Here is an 18271-nt window from a genome sequence, read left to right on the forward strand (position 1 = left end):
ATCTATGACGTATATTACAGTCGACCGTCAAACCATACACTGACCCAAACAGAGCAGATGGATGTACCGGTAATTGAATCGTAAAACTTACATATTTATTCTTACCTAGGGGCTGCGGACGTGTTTAGCGGCACCGAGTCTCTACGTCTGACATGTATCTCTCACTTCATGCTTACGAAATTTCGTTGTACCAGTCATTTTGTCTGTTATCTTGCCCCTAAAGCAGCTGGCGTTGGTGCTGAAAAACAGTCGTAGCTAGTTGAAAATGACTCTTCCAGCTGTGCACAACACCGGCGTGCTTTACAGGAGGATCCTGTCACAGTTTCCCCAGGACATCAGCCTGGCCTTTGCCTATGGCTCTGGCGTTTTCAAACAGCATGGTACCAGCCAAGGTCAAATGGAGGTAGGAGACACCTGTCCTGCTAGTTTCAAAACTTCCCCAGCAAGAGCATTGTAAAATATAATTATTTCCCTTTATTAATAGTTAATGAATCGGTTAATAACGATTCACAGATCAGTCTCAGGCCAATTTGGTCGCCAGGTTGTGGAAACTCCTCCTCCAACAGGACTCTTTGTTGGCATTTTTAATTGATTCCAAACAATCAAGTTTATTATTTGTGTTATTTATCAACAAAGGGTTTCTTACTTTCTATTCACGCAGTTATAGACGTTAGAAGTCATTAATAAGAGGTGGTTCAGTGGTTTGGAATAAGCCTTTAGCAAATGCTGATAAATCATAAATACAGCTTCTACGCTGATCCATCTAACGTCTAGTTGTATCTTTTGATCCTCCACAACCTGCAGCAGTAGTAAATAGATATTTTACTGATAATTTGTTTATTTATAAAGCCCTAATACACTTCAATGGACTAAGCATGCTTCAATTAATGAAGTCAGACAAATTGTCTTACCATGCTGGTTTTTTCTTGCAGTGTGCAATGTTACAAATAGTTAAAGTTCATAAAACAGTAATATGTAAGAAGCTGTGTCCTTTGTGGTTTAAGAAGAAGTCATGTTCCCTATTGTTTTAATTTTTAACACGTGCAGAGGAACATGCTGGACTTTGTGTTTGCGGTGGATGATCCGGTGACGTGGCACACGATGAATCTTCTGCAAAATCGCAAACATTACTCCATTCTCAAGCTGTTGGGACCCACAAAGATCAGCTCCATACAAAATGAGCACGGGGCTGCAGTGTACTACAACACACTGGTGCCTGTGGATGGGAGGGTAAATGACATACATCTCTTCTTATCCAAGTCTTTTGAGTCCACTTAAATTTTTTCTCGTAAAACTCAATATCTAAATAATTAATATCTCATTGTTTTTACGAACATAACTGTACATGACTGACCATGTTGTCTTCTTCTCAGATAATCAAATATGGTGTGATTAGTACAGAGTCTCTAATAGAAGACCTGATGCACTGGAAGACCATGTATGTTGCTGGACGCCTTCACAAACCAGTCAGTATCATGATTAGACAGTGTGAAAAGACAAAAACTGACCTATCTAAAGCTGATTATTTTTTCTTGCCTTTATTTATTGATCAGACTACAAATAGTCAATGCAGTTATTTGAAATATGTTGAAACAGTTTTTTAAAATAGGGTTCACTTCTTTTGTCTTTGCCCATCATATCATCGTCCAGGTGAGAATGCTGGCGCAGAGTGAGAATGGAAAGCTCCGTGCTGCTCTGGTGGCCAACCTGAAGAGTGCTGTGACGGCCTCCTTCCTCATGCTGCCAGAGAGTTTCAGTGAAGAAGACCTTTTCCTGCAAATAGCAGGCCTTTCTTATGCTGGTAACCAACACACACAGCTACAAAACTAACTACTAAATGAAAATGAAACACCAACACACATGCATAACAGACAAGTTAAGTCGATCCCAAGGTACTTTTCAACTAGAAAAGGTGCAGACCTTCTTTTCATAACAGTTCCCACCATGATTAATCACAAAGCAACAGTGGCGAGGAAGAACTTTCTTTTAAGAAGAAGAAACTTTGAGCAGAACCAGACTCAGGTTGTGCAGCTGGCTGCCTAAACCGGTTGAGTTGGAGTGAAAGAGAGAGGGAGAGACAGAGGAAATGACCATCATGCAGTAATAGTAATATCAGTAATAGTAGTTGTAGCGACCGCAGGAATGATAATATTAAAGGTAACTCCATTTCTCCTGCTGACACCAGAACAGACAAACAACAAATTTAGCAGCAGGTCTTGAGAGCAGGAGGTGGTTCACAGTCGCAGATCTGGACTCAGCAGCACTGGAGACTGGAGAACCTGGAGAGACAAACAGGAAGAGAGGGGGAAGATGGGGGAGGGGAGGTGACTCGGGGAGCTCATGTACTTGAGAGAGAAAACAGATGTTAATTTAATTTATTGGTTTATTTGACAGAGACAGTGCAACACTGATCAACAGAATTAAAAAAAAAACTGCAAGTGAGCCAGAGTTAGCCAGTAAGGCTAATTTTCATCCGTCGTCCCTGGCCAGATGTTACAGGCAACCTAAGAACCAAAAAAACAATTGAGCTATGCATTAAAATACAGCTGAAATTACATATCAATTTACCTAAAAGCGAATAATAACAAATAGCAAATAGGACATGTATATAACAACAGCTCATGAAGGCAGGTGACACATAGCAAAACTGGCATGCAGACATAACATGTAGACAGAAAAAGTAGATTACATATACAGTAGTTCAGATAACACATATACTGTAGCTATGACATAAGCACAAACAGTAACAGACATTAAAGGGACAACGAGGAGTTTTGGAAAGCGAAGTGTTCTCACACTACATTTACCATGAGCCTCCGCGCGCACGGTGAAATTCTTGGACCGGCGCAAGACGGACGTCTTGCCAAGAATGTTTTCATTCATCAACAATGAAAGTCAGAGGTTCGAAGACGATCACATACCGTCGTAGTCGTAGGTCGTCGTAGACTCGCCGGGCAGCGTCCACGAAACCGAAAGTAAGGAAACGCTGGTCAGCTCGCCCAGCATTTCCACTACTACTAATAATAACAAAATAACGATAGAGACAAAACGATAAATTTATCGAAAATGGACCCATTAACAAGTGTGGGTAGCGGAGATTCATCCACATTAACGTGAGACTTTTTTATTAACCAAATAGAAACTCCTCGTTGTCCCTTTAAAAAGCAGGACATGCAATGGCAAACATAGGGAAACAGCACGAATAGTAACAAGCATTGGAAAACAGGACATGGACATGTACATTAGACAGTGACAGACATGACAAAACATAATGTGGTTCACATGATTAGTGGGTACATGATTGATTATTGATTAACCACTGCCTTAACTGCCTTTTAAAGGAATGCTGAGTATTTGATTCTCTAATATGCCCTGGTATTGAGTTCCAGTCCTGCGCAGCTTTCACTGAGAAGGCAGCTTGGCCAAAAATGATGCTGTGATTTACAGAAAGTTTACAGTAAACTTGTTGGACTTGCTGGACTAAACTATTTTTGAGACTCTATTGAAGCTCACACTATTACTCAAATACAACACAGAAGACATGTAATCCTGTTTGCTTTTCTTACCCGTGTGTTTTGAAAGCACTTTGTACTGTGTGGAAATGCTTGTACAGTACAGTAGGGTTTAACATATTGGACTGGTGTCGGCAGTCTTAGGTTTGGCTTTAAGTAATGAGCCCAATAGTTCTAGTTCCTTGAGGCATTAAACCAACCTGGATAATATATTCAGATGTATTATTGTGAAATCAGTTAAGGTTGATTAATGCCCCAACTGCTAATATTTGCCTGCTGAAAAGTTGCCATGTTGCTTCCCCATACAACAGAGGTATGAGGTAATGTCCTGATGAATGAGATCATCTGTATTAGAACGGCCAGCAGGAGGAAGTATGATAATGAAAATAACTATCATATACTGTATGAACATGGAAAATGTTTTGTCTTTAACTCTGAAGGGGATTTCAGGATGGTGATTGGAGAAGACAAATCCAAGGTGGCCAACATCGTCAGAGACAACATTCAGCACTTCAGGATCCTGTACAGCAACATCCTGAGGGACTGCCCTCTAGTCGTCTACAAACCCCAGCAAGGAAAACTCGAGGTAAGACATGGGAACACACATATACATACAGATCACATCTATATATTACATTACATTACACCCAAATAGTGTATAGTGTAAAAAAATGTATTAGTTTGAGAAATTCAAGTCAAATTTAATTACTCTACAGTCGAATTTGTGGATTTTCTTGTTACCAGCTCTGCGTGCAGTATATTTGTATTTGTGTAGATCAGATGACATGAACACGCCCCTGCATTTTTCTCAGTGTTTTGTGTCATCTAGTCTTTAGTTTTTTAACTGTTTAACTGCCACCGCACCCTGTTACACCAAGGAAACCCCAGGCATCACACCATCCTGGAATAACATGTTTAGTAAGTTGTTACTGGAGGAGGAGTGGCTAATGGCGAGATGCTGGGCTTCTATTGTTTGTGTCATCTGTTAGTTAGTAACACGCTTTGCAGTGAACAATGCTTTGGGGAATTGTGCGCTGCTGAGCCCTGCATGTGAGAGATACACTTGTGCCCTTGTGCGTCATCAGGCTGTGCAGCAAAACTCACATAAACATGGACAAGCTGAGGATTGATGTCAACCCATTTATCAATATTTTAACCAATCAGCATGATGTCACCCACTGCATTCATTCCTTCTGACTTGATGCCTTGTTATCACCACCTGTAGGTCAGTGGAATATAGTGAAATCATTGGCAGGAATATATTTTTACATCACACGTCTGAATTTGCATCTTTGTGCAAGTACACAAGAATTACAAAACAGGGACCTTCTCATAAACTCTAGGTTGTTCCATATTAGCTTAAGTTATTACTTGTTACTTAATTAAGACCCCAGGAAGTGTTAAAGGGATAGTTTACATTGCCATAATCCCTATAATTTTAGGAGTAGGTTCGTTATCTTTAATTGTCAGTGCAAGCTGTTTTCAGAGCGGCGGAGCAGAGTCGTGAGCTGCTCATAGCTACGCTACGGAAGCTAATGGGATTTCTTGGTTTCCCTCATCAAATACACAATCCAACAACTCCAAAACGCTCTGGCGAACAAGTTGTGATCTGCACATTCACCACGCTATGAGATAATAACGGAACGTTACAAGACAGAGTTGTTTTCAAGGTAACTGCAGAGACTGCTTTCCGAAAAACTGCCCCTGACAGGAACACGCATCAGCGATTTTTCATGAATTTATGAAGTCACACATTTTTATTCTTAGCATATTATTCTTAAATGTGTGACATGCGTTCATGTTGTTATCATCTTGGATGTGTTTGACAGATTCATTATCAGTGTTTTAAAATAAAATGCCATAGTGGGATTACAGTCAGGGTTAAGGCTGCTGAAAACCCATTTGTAGAGCTGTAGTATGAAACCAAGATGGATGAGCGTGTGTCTGATGACAGGAAATTAAAGACAGACTCCCGTGTTATGAATGTTGTTGTGTTTGAAATAAGGCTGAAAAATATTATCAAAATACTAATGTGGCCCAGTGCAATAATAAAGTGTCAGTTTTTGATAAAGTTTAAAGAGGAACTAAGCAGGATTCCTCCCGTGGCTATGCTACATTTTTATCTTAATTAAACATTGTATATGTTATGTAACGTTATCCACCTCTCCATTTATTGATTTTTCGCCGGCTTCATTGTAAACAGATGCACATGGGCGAGAGGAGCGTAACCAAAACAGCGGAAAAGCGAGCAGACTTGCATAGTTCTCCTTTAAGTTTGTCACAACCTACCATTGAATGCAACAGCACAGAAGAAATAAAAGGTTTTATGCTGTGTAGCAGAGGGTTGAATACAGTACAATGCTCTCATTTTCCCTGTAGGTAGACAAAAGCCCAGAGGGCCAGTTCACCCAACTCATGGCCCTGCCACGTACCCTCCAGCAACGGATCACCAAGCTGGTCGACCCGCCGGGGAAGAACCGAGACGTGGAGGAGATCCTGCTGCAGGTGGCACAGGATCCAGACTGTGGAGCAGTCGTACAGCAAGGTACAGAGAGACTCCTGTAACAGATCTCTTCCCCTAATATGAAGCTGTTGTCTCAGCTTGATGAGTGTGTGATTCCACCTTACCTGGGGTTCAGAGTAGCCGAGTCACTCGCTACAAATAAGCTGTATCTCTGAGCTTTTGGAACAACAACAAATGTTAATAAATGTTTTCTGTAGGGGGAGATTTCCTCATTTGTAGATCACTTACGGTTTGCCTAGAAGCAGCAGTCATAAGAGAGATGAGATATTAAATGTGTTTTTAATTGCACACTTTTCTGTTTTGCTTCAGGTATCTCATCTATTGTGAAATCCTCCAGTATAACACAGAGTATCAAAGGCATTGCTACGGCGGGTAAGAACTCTTGTTTTTATGTATTTATTCTGACTATATCCAATACTGTGTCTCTAATTGAATACAGCAGAATGCCGGTGCAGTGCGCGATTCCCACAGGGTAGAGCTGTCTCAAATCAAACCGGCGTTGTGCACTCACTGGAGATGACAATATCAACATGTGGCTGCAGTGTCAATACTCATGGCTTCTCTCTAACAACAGTACAGTGATACTTTGTGACAGAAACGTAAGTGTACATGCTTCGTTTCCATGTGTACGTTGCGGTGTCCACCATGAGAGATGCAGCCTCCTCATTCGTCGTCATTGCACTTCTGCGTTATTGCCAAGATGTCCAACTGTAGAGAGTGACAGGTTATACACTCAACCAACCTGAGCACAATTTGCACATACTGAAAAATTAAGCAGACACAGGAGTAGACATGCGCTTGTATGAAAGGCCGTTTGAGACTGGCTCTTAAAGTGAGTCAGTTCTTATAGACTGTAATACATTACAGCAGAAATGAATATTTTTACAGTCTGGTACAAAGTGATTTTGGTCCTTACTGATGATTTCAGAGGTGAACTTGTATCAATTTTTATCAACACTCCTTTCCCTTTTGTTTATTTGTGGATTACCTATGGGATCCTTGGAATCTGGTAACGGCAAGGTAGTGACAACAAACAGCAAAACTGCTCTTTAGATACTCTGGGGTGACGTACATCCATCTCCACAGTCTATGGTGTGAACACACTTAGCAAGTCTGTTCTTAAACCCTTTAAAATAGCTGTGTTAACATACCGTGTATTGATACGAATATAGGACAGTATTTTTCCCGTCAACAAAAGTCTGAGAAAAGATGGGTCGTCTTATATTCGGGATCTAGATATTTATATATGCAAATCAGCGGGTGACACCAAACAATGTCTGCCCAAGCAAGTGAGAGGTTTTACTTCTCTCACACTCACATACACCAGTGACCTGGAGAGATGCAGCCGCTGAGCCGCTTCTGAGAGGACGATTGCGCGTGTTTGTTGCCTCTTCTCCACCACACAGTTACAGCTCGCCTCTACTCGACTCGGTTTAGGTCCTTTTCCATCCCCGCTGAGTTGTTCATAGTTCCTCCTCAGTGTGGGCGGGGTCATCATATTTCTTTTTTCTCTCCTCTCGTCAGCTCCAAACTCACTCTTCTGCACCACGATTATGGACCACAGTGTGGTTTTCAACACAGCTGTCATTTAACTCATGTGTTAGAATAACAACAGTCTCAGTACAGATCAGTAGGCGCTGAAATCTACCAGTTGTTATTTCACTGAAACTGAAAACATGATTTATCAGTGAAAAAGTGAAAAGATTACATTTTTCTTTGATTTTGTCTTATATTCGGGTCAATCATGTTCTTTTTTAATTTGGCTGTTAATGCTCTGTGCTCTGTGTGTCCTGTCCAGGCATGTGGAAGACGGTGTCGTACAGCTCTAAGAAACTCATGAAGATGTGGAAGGGATGGAGGAGGAAGCCGTCTGTGCCCCAGACGCCTTGAACCAGGAACCTGTTTGTCTTTCTACGTCCATCTTTTGATAATTACCCTCACAAACTGTGGCAGGATCAAATGTCCACTAACCTCTGTCTGTGTCACTCCATGGTCTGTATGAATGGGATCACTGAACAGGTGGAAGGCTGTCCGAATAGTTTAGAATCACCTGTGCAACTGCCCTTTATCGTGCAATACATGAAATGTTGGAGAATAAAGGATGACATTTCAGGAGACAGACTGAATTATGGCTGACATTTCAGAGTAATACACACTGGACCTTTCTGGATGATGACATACACACACATATACACAAAGTGACTGGCGAGGAGCTGCTGATTGGACTACAATGCAACAAGTACCACAAACATAATGAAGAAGTAATGAATATTCTCAAGTAGGTCATGCGTGCGTCTGTGTGTCATTTTCTATGTGAACGGTGCTACCTAGATGACACACCATGAGCAGCTAAAGTGTTGAGATAGTGCAGACCTGGTATTTTATGGGCAGTTTTCATCGCGCACACACACACACACACACACACACACACACACACACACACTTACTTCTCAATCCTGTCTCTCCTTGCCACATAAGAGTGTTTTTCATGGATACACCATCTCAGCCGGTGTTCATCAACTCAAAGTAGGGTCATACTTTTTTGATACGCTGTGGAGGGAGGAGTCTGTTCTATTGTTTACTGTGATAAAAATGTTCCTGATTGTTTTAAAGAATCCGTTAAACCTCTCCGCTTCCAGTCAGCGTGTCCACTTTCCTCAAAAACACTTGCTCCAGTCTAGGTTTAATAAAGTTTTTAATATAACAGCATCTCTGATTACTCTGTCTTCAGTAACAAGACTGTTTAAGTCCATAAAATCCCCCAAATGGTTTGGAAAGTAATGAAAATATTCCCCATTGGCTGGTATTATGTCACTATGGCAGATTAAAGTGAACCATTCGTTCTCATAATAAACGCCACAATTTTCATAAAGTGCTATTTTAGTTTGAGAAAATGAGAATATTTTTAATCATCTTTATTATGAGCTCTTTTCAGAGACTATATTGACATACTAAAGCAGGACAAACTCAAGGCACATACATCTAGCAGATCAGTTACACCCTCTGCTCTGAGGGCAAAGATCAGTTGTAGTAACAGGTAAGATATTGAAGATGATTAAAATCACAGTAGCAAACATGCAACAGAAAAAACAAAGAAGCATTCTTAATGTTTCTAAAAATTGAATAAAAATATCTATGTATTTGTTAAACCCAAGAAAGACTCTAAATTTACATTTAAGGTAAATATATGGTTAATCATTTATATTTTATTTCCCCTCTCAAATATCAGAACATATTTAAAAGACATAAATATACTAATAACAAAAAAACAAACATACATTTAAAGTTACATTACTGCATTCAAGTGTTGCATCATTGTATAGTCACAAATGTAAACATTAACTACTTCCTGCAACTTGTTTTGTTCATCCACCTTTGTATTCATCATTGCATCATTAGTCATTCCTGGAGAAGTCGTCACCTCTGGACACATGACATCATTTAAAAGGCAGGTTCACCTCACCTATATATATATATTTTTTTTTTTTCCTTTTTTTTTTTTTTTACTCACCCTGCAGTTATCCACCAGCCTTTACTGCATTTTTATTATCTCTGTGTACTTTGGGATTGCTGAGCAACACATGCTTTGCTTTGACTCACACACAACCCAACTGTTTGTGGTGGAAAAATAATGAAGCACATTCCCCCTGAGCACTGTAATTACCCACAGACTTTGAGCGTGCTTGAACGTCCCCCTTGATTATGCTTCATCACAGTAGTAACCTTTCCCTGCCTCTTGTCTTGAGTCGCACCAACCCCGCTGACAGCAGCCTCACCTTCAGGAGGATGTGACGCAACGTCCTCATTATCATAAAGTATGCTGAGATCACCCGCTCCGGGGTTTTCCTCCACCAATCAGAGCGCTTCACTTTCACCACCTGCTAGGAACTGAATTCCATCATTCCAGGCATTCCTCCCTCTCTCCCTCCTCCCGTCCCCACTCCTCCTCCCCTCCCTCCTCCTTCTCCTCCTCCTCCTCCTCCACCTCTTCCTCGTTTACAACCAAGTTTTGCTCCGACAGCTCTGCTACTATTGTCTTCCCTCGCTCAGGACCGCCCGGCTGTGGATTTGTGTTTTTATTCAACCCCCCCGTGGAATATACTTTTTTATTTTATTTTAATTATTCACATTGACCTCACTTCTGTGGACGTTATCATACTGGAAGATACCAAAGTGGCGCTTGAAGGAGGTATGTGCCGCTAAACATGAAGTAGTGTGTGTCTGCTTGTGTGTGTGTGACTTGACATTGTTTTGCAGGGATGAAGTGTGCGCGCGCTCTTCATTTACACTACACTACAGTCAAGTCTGTGCGGAACAACCGGTCAGTAAACAGAGCATGAGGCGCTGGAATGACAGAATAATAAGAGACGCCTTCACGGACCAAAGACATATCTGAAATTTCATTCACGATAATGAAGCAACTCTGGCGCGTTCCCAAACTTTCCCATGTCAAGACCCCCCCTCTTCCCCATCTCTCTCTGTCCTTTAGCCACATGCTGTCCCTCTACCGATGGTGAGACATGTCCTTCTGAGTGGGGAGGACATGAGAAGACAGAATGAAACCTTAAATCAAGCAGCTACATCTCCTCTTCTCTTCATCCAGTGTCAGAGTCGGGCAGCTCGACCTGCTGGACACCTCTGAGGACAGAGCACGTAATGAAGCTCTGACTCAGCCTCGTAGAAATACTATACCCAGCTGCTGGCAATAAAAATGGACGCACTTGCTACTAATATAATCGGTTTCATTTTGGCCCCGAGTCTCGGTCTCGGCGCAGTAAAAAAAAAAAAAAAAAGTTAGTGGCGTTGTTCCACGCGCGTTGGGCTGATGACGGTGAGTCAGGACTGAACCCTGGCGTGTTTTGGAGTTAAGTTTGAAGTTTTTCATTGTGTTCTCGCCCAAAAACTGCGTTTTCCCGGAGAAACGAGAGGAAGGTATCTGAGGAATGCAGAGAGGGAAGAGAAGCGCGCTCGAGCGTTTGTGTGCGTGCATGTGCGCGCACGCGCGCGTGTGTTTAAATCCACAAATACCTCTCATAGCACAGCCGGACTGAAGGCTCCAAAAATTCCTAAAAAACGCTAAAAGAAAGCAAAAGGACAGCGTTGAAACCTCACAGGAAGGCCATCATGAGCTGTGTAGTAGGAATCACCAGAGGCCCCATGGAACAATATTATCATGATACCTCAGTCAAGATAGGATATTATTGCTTTTTAAAACATTTTTCCAATATAATATTCCAGTAACATTCCAGTGTGATATATTACTTTTCATCACCTTTTTTGCAACTGCAAAGTATGTCCAAAAGGAAAACTTTGTCAGCATCTAATATGATATAGGTCTCAGCCTCCCTGAAATCATTTGAATATTTTTTGCAAAATGTGATTGTCAATCAGAAAGACAGACTGTGCTCTAGTTTTCTTGAGTCAAAAACTTCAATTTGTATTTACAATTTATCTAATAAAATATCAATAATTTTATTATATGTGTTATTGACAAAATGTTGCCACACAAAATATTGTGTATATCACTGTATCCTTTTTTTTCTCGCCATCTCTAAGAGTGTATGCCATATCCATCCTTATCCTTTAAACAATTGAAAATTCAAGGACCTGATTTCAAAACTCTGCTTTAGATGCACAAAGGTTTTTATGAGTTAAGCGTAGGTATTATTCTGCACAAACGAGGATTACTATATTAGTCTGTTGATTTATTACAGTTGAATTGCAGAAGAAGTTCACTTGAAGACATTCTTGTATTGTTCGAAACTGAATTGTATGTTTGTTTGTGGATGCATCATCTGCCATTATCTTTGTCAAGGTTGTGCTAGCTTAGCATTTAGCTATAACTATATATATACTGTATGCTAGGTGATCATTCTCTGTTTTATCAGCAGCCAGTCAGTACGACATGGTTCTTCCCAGGACATGTCTTTCAAGCACCTCAAAAGTACTAAGTAAGTACAAGTGCATTAGTAAAGTACACTTGCAAATACACTGAGTCATTGTCCGCCTGCCCCAGGATATCTAAAAACGGTGCTGTAGAAAAACATTAGACCATATTCTCTGAACTCCACATTACGCATGGTCTCTCTTTGATATCTGTACTGGAAGTCATGTGTCATTTTGGCTCTGTTATAAAATATAAATGCAAACAATGCCCCTGTATTCATGAAGATATTACCGGCTTTATTCATCATTCGAAAACCTGTGTGATCTGAGAACAGTTCTGAGGCTTTTAACGATGTGGTGTTGATCAAATTTGAAGTCATTTTCTCTATAATGCTGCATCGAAAACACAGTCAACATTTTCAACACGGTGCTCTCTGCTCTGACCCCCAGGCGTCCAAGCATGGAGACCCCGCTGGATGTTCTGTCAAGAGCAGCATCATTTGTTCATGCGAATGAAGAAGAGAGTAAGTTTTCCCATAATGCTGTCACGGTTCCTCTTGTGCTTGTTGGTCAGTGCAAGTGGAGTTCAGAGATACGCTTCTTCAACCCCTCACCCTTCCTTCCCCAGCCCTCTGGGAGTCCCACGCTGTAAATAAGTGGATTGTTTTGGACCAGTGATTTTTTTATGATTTATAGCTGTGTCACAAATCGATGAAGTGCAACATTATGTTCAGCCATAATGCTTCGGCCCTGTTTTTCTGACATGAGACAATAGGCGTCTTTGTGCTGCGTGTTGCAGTTGCAGATACATAGGCAAATGAGACCAACTGTACTCAACTGCCACCAGCTCTGCTTTTTAAACCAGCTGCTTGCTTGTGTTAACCTGCTTTCACTGGAATCAGGGTGGGGTGTTTGTCTTTCTCTTTGCTCCTTTACCGCCTCTGTCACTTTAGCTGTCTTGTCATCGTCTCCTTGATCTCTGTCCATCTTCCACTTTTCTCTCCTCTCTCCTCTTAGTGTTTATTCTCCCGCTCCATCTTTTTCTGTCTCGTTCCTCCCTTTTCTCCTAATCATGTGTTAGGAGGTCTGGCATTGCTGAAAAAAAATTCCTTCCAAGATTAAGGAGAAATAGCCGGTCCTTCTCAGCAGGCCTCTCTGCAACCAGCAGCTGAGTGAAACCTACAAGGACACTTCACATCAGTGGATACCCATGATTACTGATCTACACTGTCTGGAGGTGGCAGTTCTAGTTTTATCTCTACATAGGGTATTTAATAACTGCTGCCTGGCTTTGCAGTGCCCTATTATAGAGAGGAAAAGCTTTAGGAGTGATAAGCAGCTGGATTCATGCAATTAATTTGTTTAGCTCCCGAGACGCTGTAGTTAAAATGAGGCTAAGGGATGTACAGAATGCCTTTAAGAAAAGTTTTGTATATGAAGTTTTTTTTTTTTTTAACTCTTTATTTATTTTGTTTTTTTTGTTTTACATAAACAAGAGTCATTGCACAACAATGCAATTCACCAAAATGATAGAAGATGAAGAAAAAAAAAGCAGAGTAAAGTAGATAAAGAAAAGATATTTAAAAAATAAATAAAAAAGTAACAAGTGGTTACTTGGTTACTGGTTACTGGTTGCAGCTTTCATCCCTGTCCATTATTTCTGCTGCATATTAGATTCTTCTTTTTTCGTATACACAAACCATTTCTGCCACCTTTGGTCCAAGGTCCCTGCTTTCATTCTGAGACAGTAAGTCAGTCTTTCCATCAAGTAAATCTCCTCAACAATATCTAGCCACTGCCCTGGACTTGGAGGGTCACTTTACATGCCAAGATCAATATTTTGAAAAGATACAGGTCATTCTTTTGAATAGTATCTTCTGGAGACAAACCCAGATACAGAGTCCGGGGGTCTCTGGGTATCCTGTATATGAAGTTTTAAATATTTTTTCTTTTATCTGGAATCGACATGTGACCATATTTTCATCTTCACCATTACAAAGCAATAATGAAAATAAATAGAAAGCTAGAGCAGGGTGTGTTCCCTTGTAATAATGATAATAATAATAAAAAATCAAAAACGTAACAATAACAATAGAGTTAGATAAATTAATGTAAACAAAAGAAGAGAAATTTACTATTTCCATTCCTTCCAAAATAAATTTGATTCTTTCTATTACAAATGTTTCCTAAGTGATATTACACCAGTCCTGTATAAATGGGGAACAAAAGTTAATATGATATTAAAAGTTAATATGTAATATGTAAAAAAAAAAAAAAGGAAGAAGAAAAAAGTAAAAATGTAAAAACAAACGTTCACATTAACTGAGGGTTTTGGAACATCTCCAGTGTCACCAGTGTGCTCTCATAATGCTTCAGCTCAAATGAGCTGAATATCAGCTTCCTTGCACTTCTGAAGAAAAATGGCATGGGAGCTCTCCACTCCTCCTCCTCTGTTCCCTCGCTCCCCTGCAGTGTTTTTGTTTTTTCCTCTGCGCTGATGTCACTTTTTGTTGTGGGTAGTGCATGGCCTCTTTGTCCAAAGACAATGCACTCAAGCTTTTTTTTTTTTTTTCCACAATAGCGCAGGAGAATTGGTCGAACCAGTCAGCCAGTCACCCTATTTAGCTATAGTCGACCGAACCAGCTAGTCTGCCAAGCTAACCAGGAGTCCACCAGCCATCTAGGCCCGACAGGCAGTTGAGTCAGTAAAGCTGTGCCTGCTTGTTTGCACTTATGACAAGCCTTTGTAATGCCCGTGCAACACTTGACACCAGAGCACTTGCCACAGAACAGGGAGAGGCTCTGGCCTGCCTTCACAACAGCCGACAACAAACTCCGAGGGACTGAGTGGGGCTTGTCGGGGCCAGCGCTGCATAAAAGATGAAATGAAAAGCATTATTCAATTATTTTTTTTAAACCACACCCCTGAAGATAACTCACCCCTTTGGGACATGGGTTTCTCAGATAATTACTGAAATGCTGTCTTTAGGGAAATGAAATTAAAGCCTCTGAATAATGTATTGGTCTGAAGTTGTGCTGCTTGGCTCTGAAATGGACAATATCCTGAAATAGATTTGCTGGCCTTGGCCCACTTCAGTGAAGGTGGTTTGAATGAAAAGTCTTAAAGGATGAATTCATTTTTTATGTGAACAAATTTGCAGAAGAAAAAAAACACACATACGGTAGTACATACTACTTGAGCACTATCTGAGACAGGCAGACACATTTCAAATCGGGTCAGTTTTATTTAGATGTCCCAAAATCATATAATTGCCCCTGACGGATTAGCAGTCTCTACACCTAGCCCACTATACTTTGACCCTGGATTTGGATCAGAAAATTCCAGATAAAATATTTTAATGTAGACAACAAAAGCAAAGATTCAAGAGAAACAACAGGGTAAGGATGGACAGACAGATGTGCAACTATCTCTGTTACTCCAGTTTGTAGAGGGACGTAGGGAAGTAACATGAAAAAAAAACACTATTTATTAGCTGAATAATTTAGTTGGAATGGAAGTTAACAAACACAAATGGGAAAACGTCAACTAAGGGAGGGCAACAGGGTCAAAGATAGGGGGTGGGGGACACTAACAGGTACTAAGAGCCACAGCCTCTCCTGCTATCTGCCTTAGTTTTTCCTCTACCTCCTTTGGTAGTGATGATACATGTAATTATAGTTATAAGTAATTATATAATTCCAAGTAGTTTATCTGCTGTGTGTTTATCTACTGTAGGTGAGGCTCAGTGTATTGGAAGCACTCCTCTGCTTCCCTGCAGTTACAGTAAAACAGTGGTTTGGTAGACTGTGGTGCGACACCCTCCCGAGCAGGGGTGGAAATATCGTCCGTCAGTCAGTCAGTCAGTCAGTCAGTCAGTCAGTCAGTCAGTCAGTCAGTCAGTCGGTGGCATTTGCAATTATAGGGCAATTATAGACACAGATACATGTGCACACTTCAGGGCAGATTCTCACTGTCTGTGACCTCCTACTGTCCTGTTGAAGGACAAGCTGTCTGCAAGTTACACTAATCACAGGTCTTAAGTCAAACAGTCCCGACCTTGAATACAGAGTAATTACACACTTGCTAAAAAGCCAGTGAAGTAATCTGTGCCTTTATATTCAATGGTGAATGTGGGCAACTGCTTAATACTTGCCCTGACCCTTCCATAGCAATTTTGGTGGCTACTTGGACGATCTGTGAGTGCGCTCCACCCTTCCTGCTAGCAAACCTGTGTTTGAAATCAATCTTAAACAATCAGGACTGCACTACAGACTCTTGCCGCAAGGGCTGAGCCAATATATTTTTTTATTTGTAGCATTTTCTTTTTCTTTTCTTTTTTTTCTAAAATGCAGAACTTTTTCATGCATTTTTTCAGCCGATCAAAGCCAGTCATTCCAAAGCGGGCCAGTGGTTTAGGGCGCTCCAGGACAGATGAAAACGGGCCCGTCTTTGTTTTGACAGGAACCACAACAAAAGAGGAGTGGGTGCCAAGAGAAGGTGGTCGACTGAGATCTGTGCAGTGCCCTCTGCTCTAGTTCTGTACGCTGAAATACTGTTTGTTTGTTTGGAGAAAACACACACACACACACACACACACACAGAATGCCCCGTTGATTGTTATAGTTTCCATGGTTTGTTCAAACACCGACAGTCTTTTCCTCAGTCTTGGTGAGGGCTTATGGTGGAAGGGAAGCAGTCCGTTACAGCAGACTCTTCTACAATCTGTCATTCTTGCCCTCAACACAGGTACAGGTGATGGACCATACTGTATAACAAGAACACCTTGGACTATGATACATCTTGATGCAGCATTTAAAATAGCCGTGGAGCTATTCAACATCAGTCTCAGGCAAAAGCTGAACGTTCTAAGTTTAAGTTGTCGCACTCTTTGTTAAATGATCTGATCTTGGAAGAATAAGTATTCAATCCCTGCTGGCCTTATACTGGAGATGTGGTCGACTTTGTCAGGACTTCATTGAGAGTTAGAGTGAGAATCAGTCATTTGATTTAAAATGGATTCATACACTACTAGGACAATAATACAAGGCGGATGTGCGGTTGCTTTATTTATTTTTCCCTGTGATAGCTGCATGTTTCTATGTTGGTTGGTCTGTTAGCTTTAGCCCAGGCTGAATTACCTCAACAGCTATTTGATGGATTGCAATGGAATTTTATACAAACAGTAAGTAAAGCATTGCTGGCATGGCGCCACACTCTCTTGTTTTTACATTCATTTAAACACATGACAGGTCCTCGGAGGATTCACAAAGCTCTGCCTGTGTTTGTATGAAGAGTGCAGAGAGCAAATTAACTGCTACAAAATCGAATTGAATCCTGAGTCCTTGCTGGGTTTTTAGCTCTTTTATTGTCTTTTCTTTTTTTTTCTTTTTTTTTGTCAATGGCATGCTTTGGGCTGGGGCATGTGCTTATAATTTCCACGTTCAAAGCCGTCGCTGCAAGATCAACACTCTGAATCGGACTTGCTGCAGTAGATAGATAGATAGTCCTATCTATCTATCTATCTATCTATCTATCTATCTATCTATCTATCTATCTATCTATCTATCTATCTATCTATCTGTCTGTCTGTCTGTCTGTCTGTCTGTCTATCTATCTATCTATCTATCTATCTATCCATCCATCCATCCATCCATCCATCCATCCATCCATCCATCCATCCATCCATCCATCCATCCATCCATCCATCCATCCATCCATCCATCCATCCATCCATCTCTTAGCTATTTAGCTATGCAGTTTGTCCTTGTAGGGTTGTGGGGAGGGGAGGGAGGGAGGGAGGGAGGGAGGGAGGGGTGCATCCTGGACAAAAAACACCAGTTTGGTGAATGATACCCGCAGGGTGGTAGTCCTGTCAGTAACTGAGCAGTCGAGACTGGTCAGAGCGTGTTGGAGCCTGGCGGTGCATACTCAAAGATGAACACTGAAAGTGAAATCGGAGAGCTTGCATCATGGCACTTTGTCTAACCCCAGCTTGAGGCGAACAGTATTTTCTAGGTGGGAGGTAATTTGACCGAACTCTGATGCCCGTGAGTGGGATGGGATGGGTTGGGTCTTTGGGTGTGTGTGTCAGTGTGGAGCTTTGTCAGCAAGGAGTGGGTTTGCCCTCCAGCCTGTGCAGGTTTGTTTTTTTTGACAGATCTCTCTCTGCTCTATAACACAGGTGTTAAACAACCAGACCTGACAGTGTAAGTGTACGAAGGGCTGGTAACATTAACTCTGTTCCCCCCTGCAGAGTTTGTCAGGATGTTTGAAAGTTAATAGAGTTTATACTTTAACTTGTCGTGTTCCCAGCTTGTCACACCAACAGAAGGTGTACTGTACGTGGGT

General features: G+C 41.2%; 2 protein-coding genes across 2 annotated transcripts in view; both read left to right on the forward strand.

Annotated features, from left to right (window-relative positions):
- The first annotated feature begins 4 nt into the window (after positions 1-4).
- On the forward strand, positions 5-8153 carry tamm41 (TAM41 mitochondrial translocator assembly and maintenance homolog). Its single transcript, XM_085777526.1, has 8 exons — positions 5-403; positions 1048-1230; positions 1374-1466; positions 1651-1801; positions 3953-4098; positions 5892-6057; positions 6346-6408; positions 7835-8153. Exons 1-8 carry the CDS (start codon positions 266-268, stop codon positions 7924-7926), a joined length of 1032 nt encoding a protein of 343 aa, XP_085633652.1. The 5' UTR covers positions 5-265; the 3' UTR covers positions 7927-8153.
- A 1825-nt stretch (positions 8154-9978) lies between these two features.
- vgll4b (vestigial-like family member 4b) overlaps positions 9979-18271 on the forward strand; it is a 38734-nt gene continuing 30441 nt past the window's right edge. The window contains exons 1-2 of the mRNA XM_085777528.1: positions 9979-10225; positions 12373-12446. Coding sequence (XP_085633654.1) covers positions 12383-12446 — 64 coding nt within the window. The 5' untranslated portion in view covers positions 9979-10225; positions 12373-12382. The remainder of the gene's footprint in view (positions 10226-12372; positions 12447-18271) is intronic.

Source organism: Trachurus japonicus, chromosome 5 (genome assembly GCF_045865225.1).
Source record: "Trachurus japonicus isolate A0001 chromosome 5, Traja_1.0".
Classification (NCBI taxonomy): domain Eukaryota; kingdom Metazoa; phylum Chordata; class Actinopteri; order Carangiformes; family Carangidae; genus Trachurus; species Trachurus japonicus.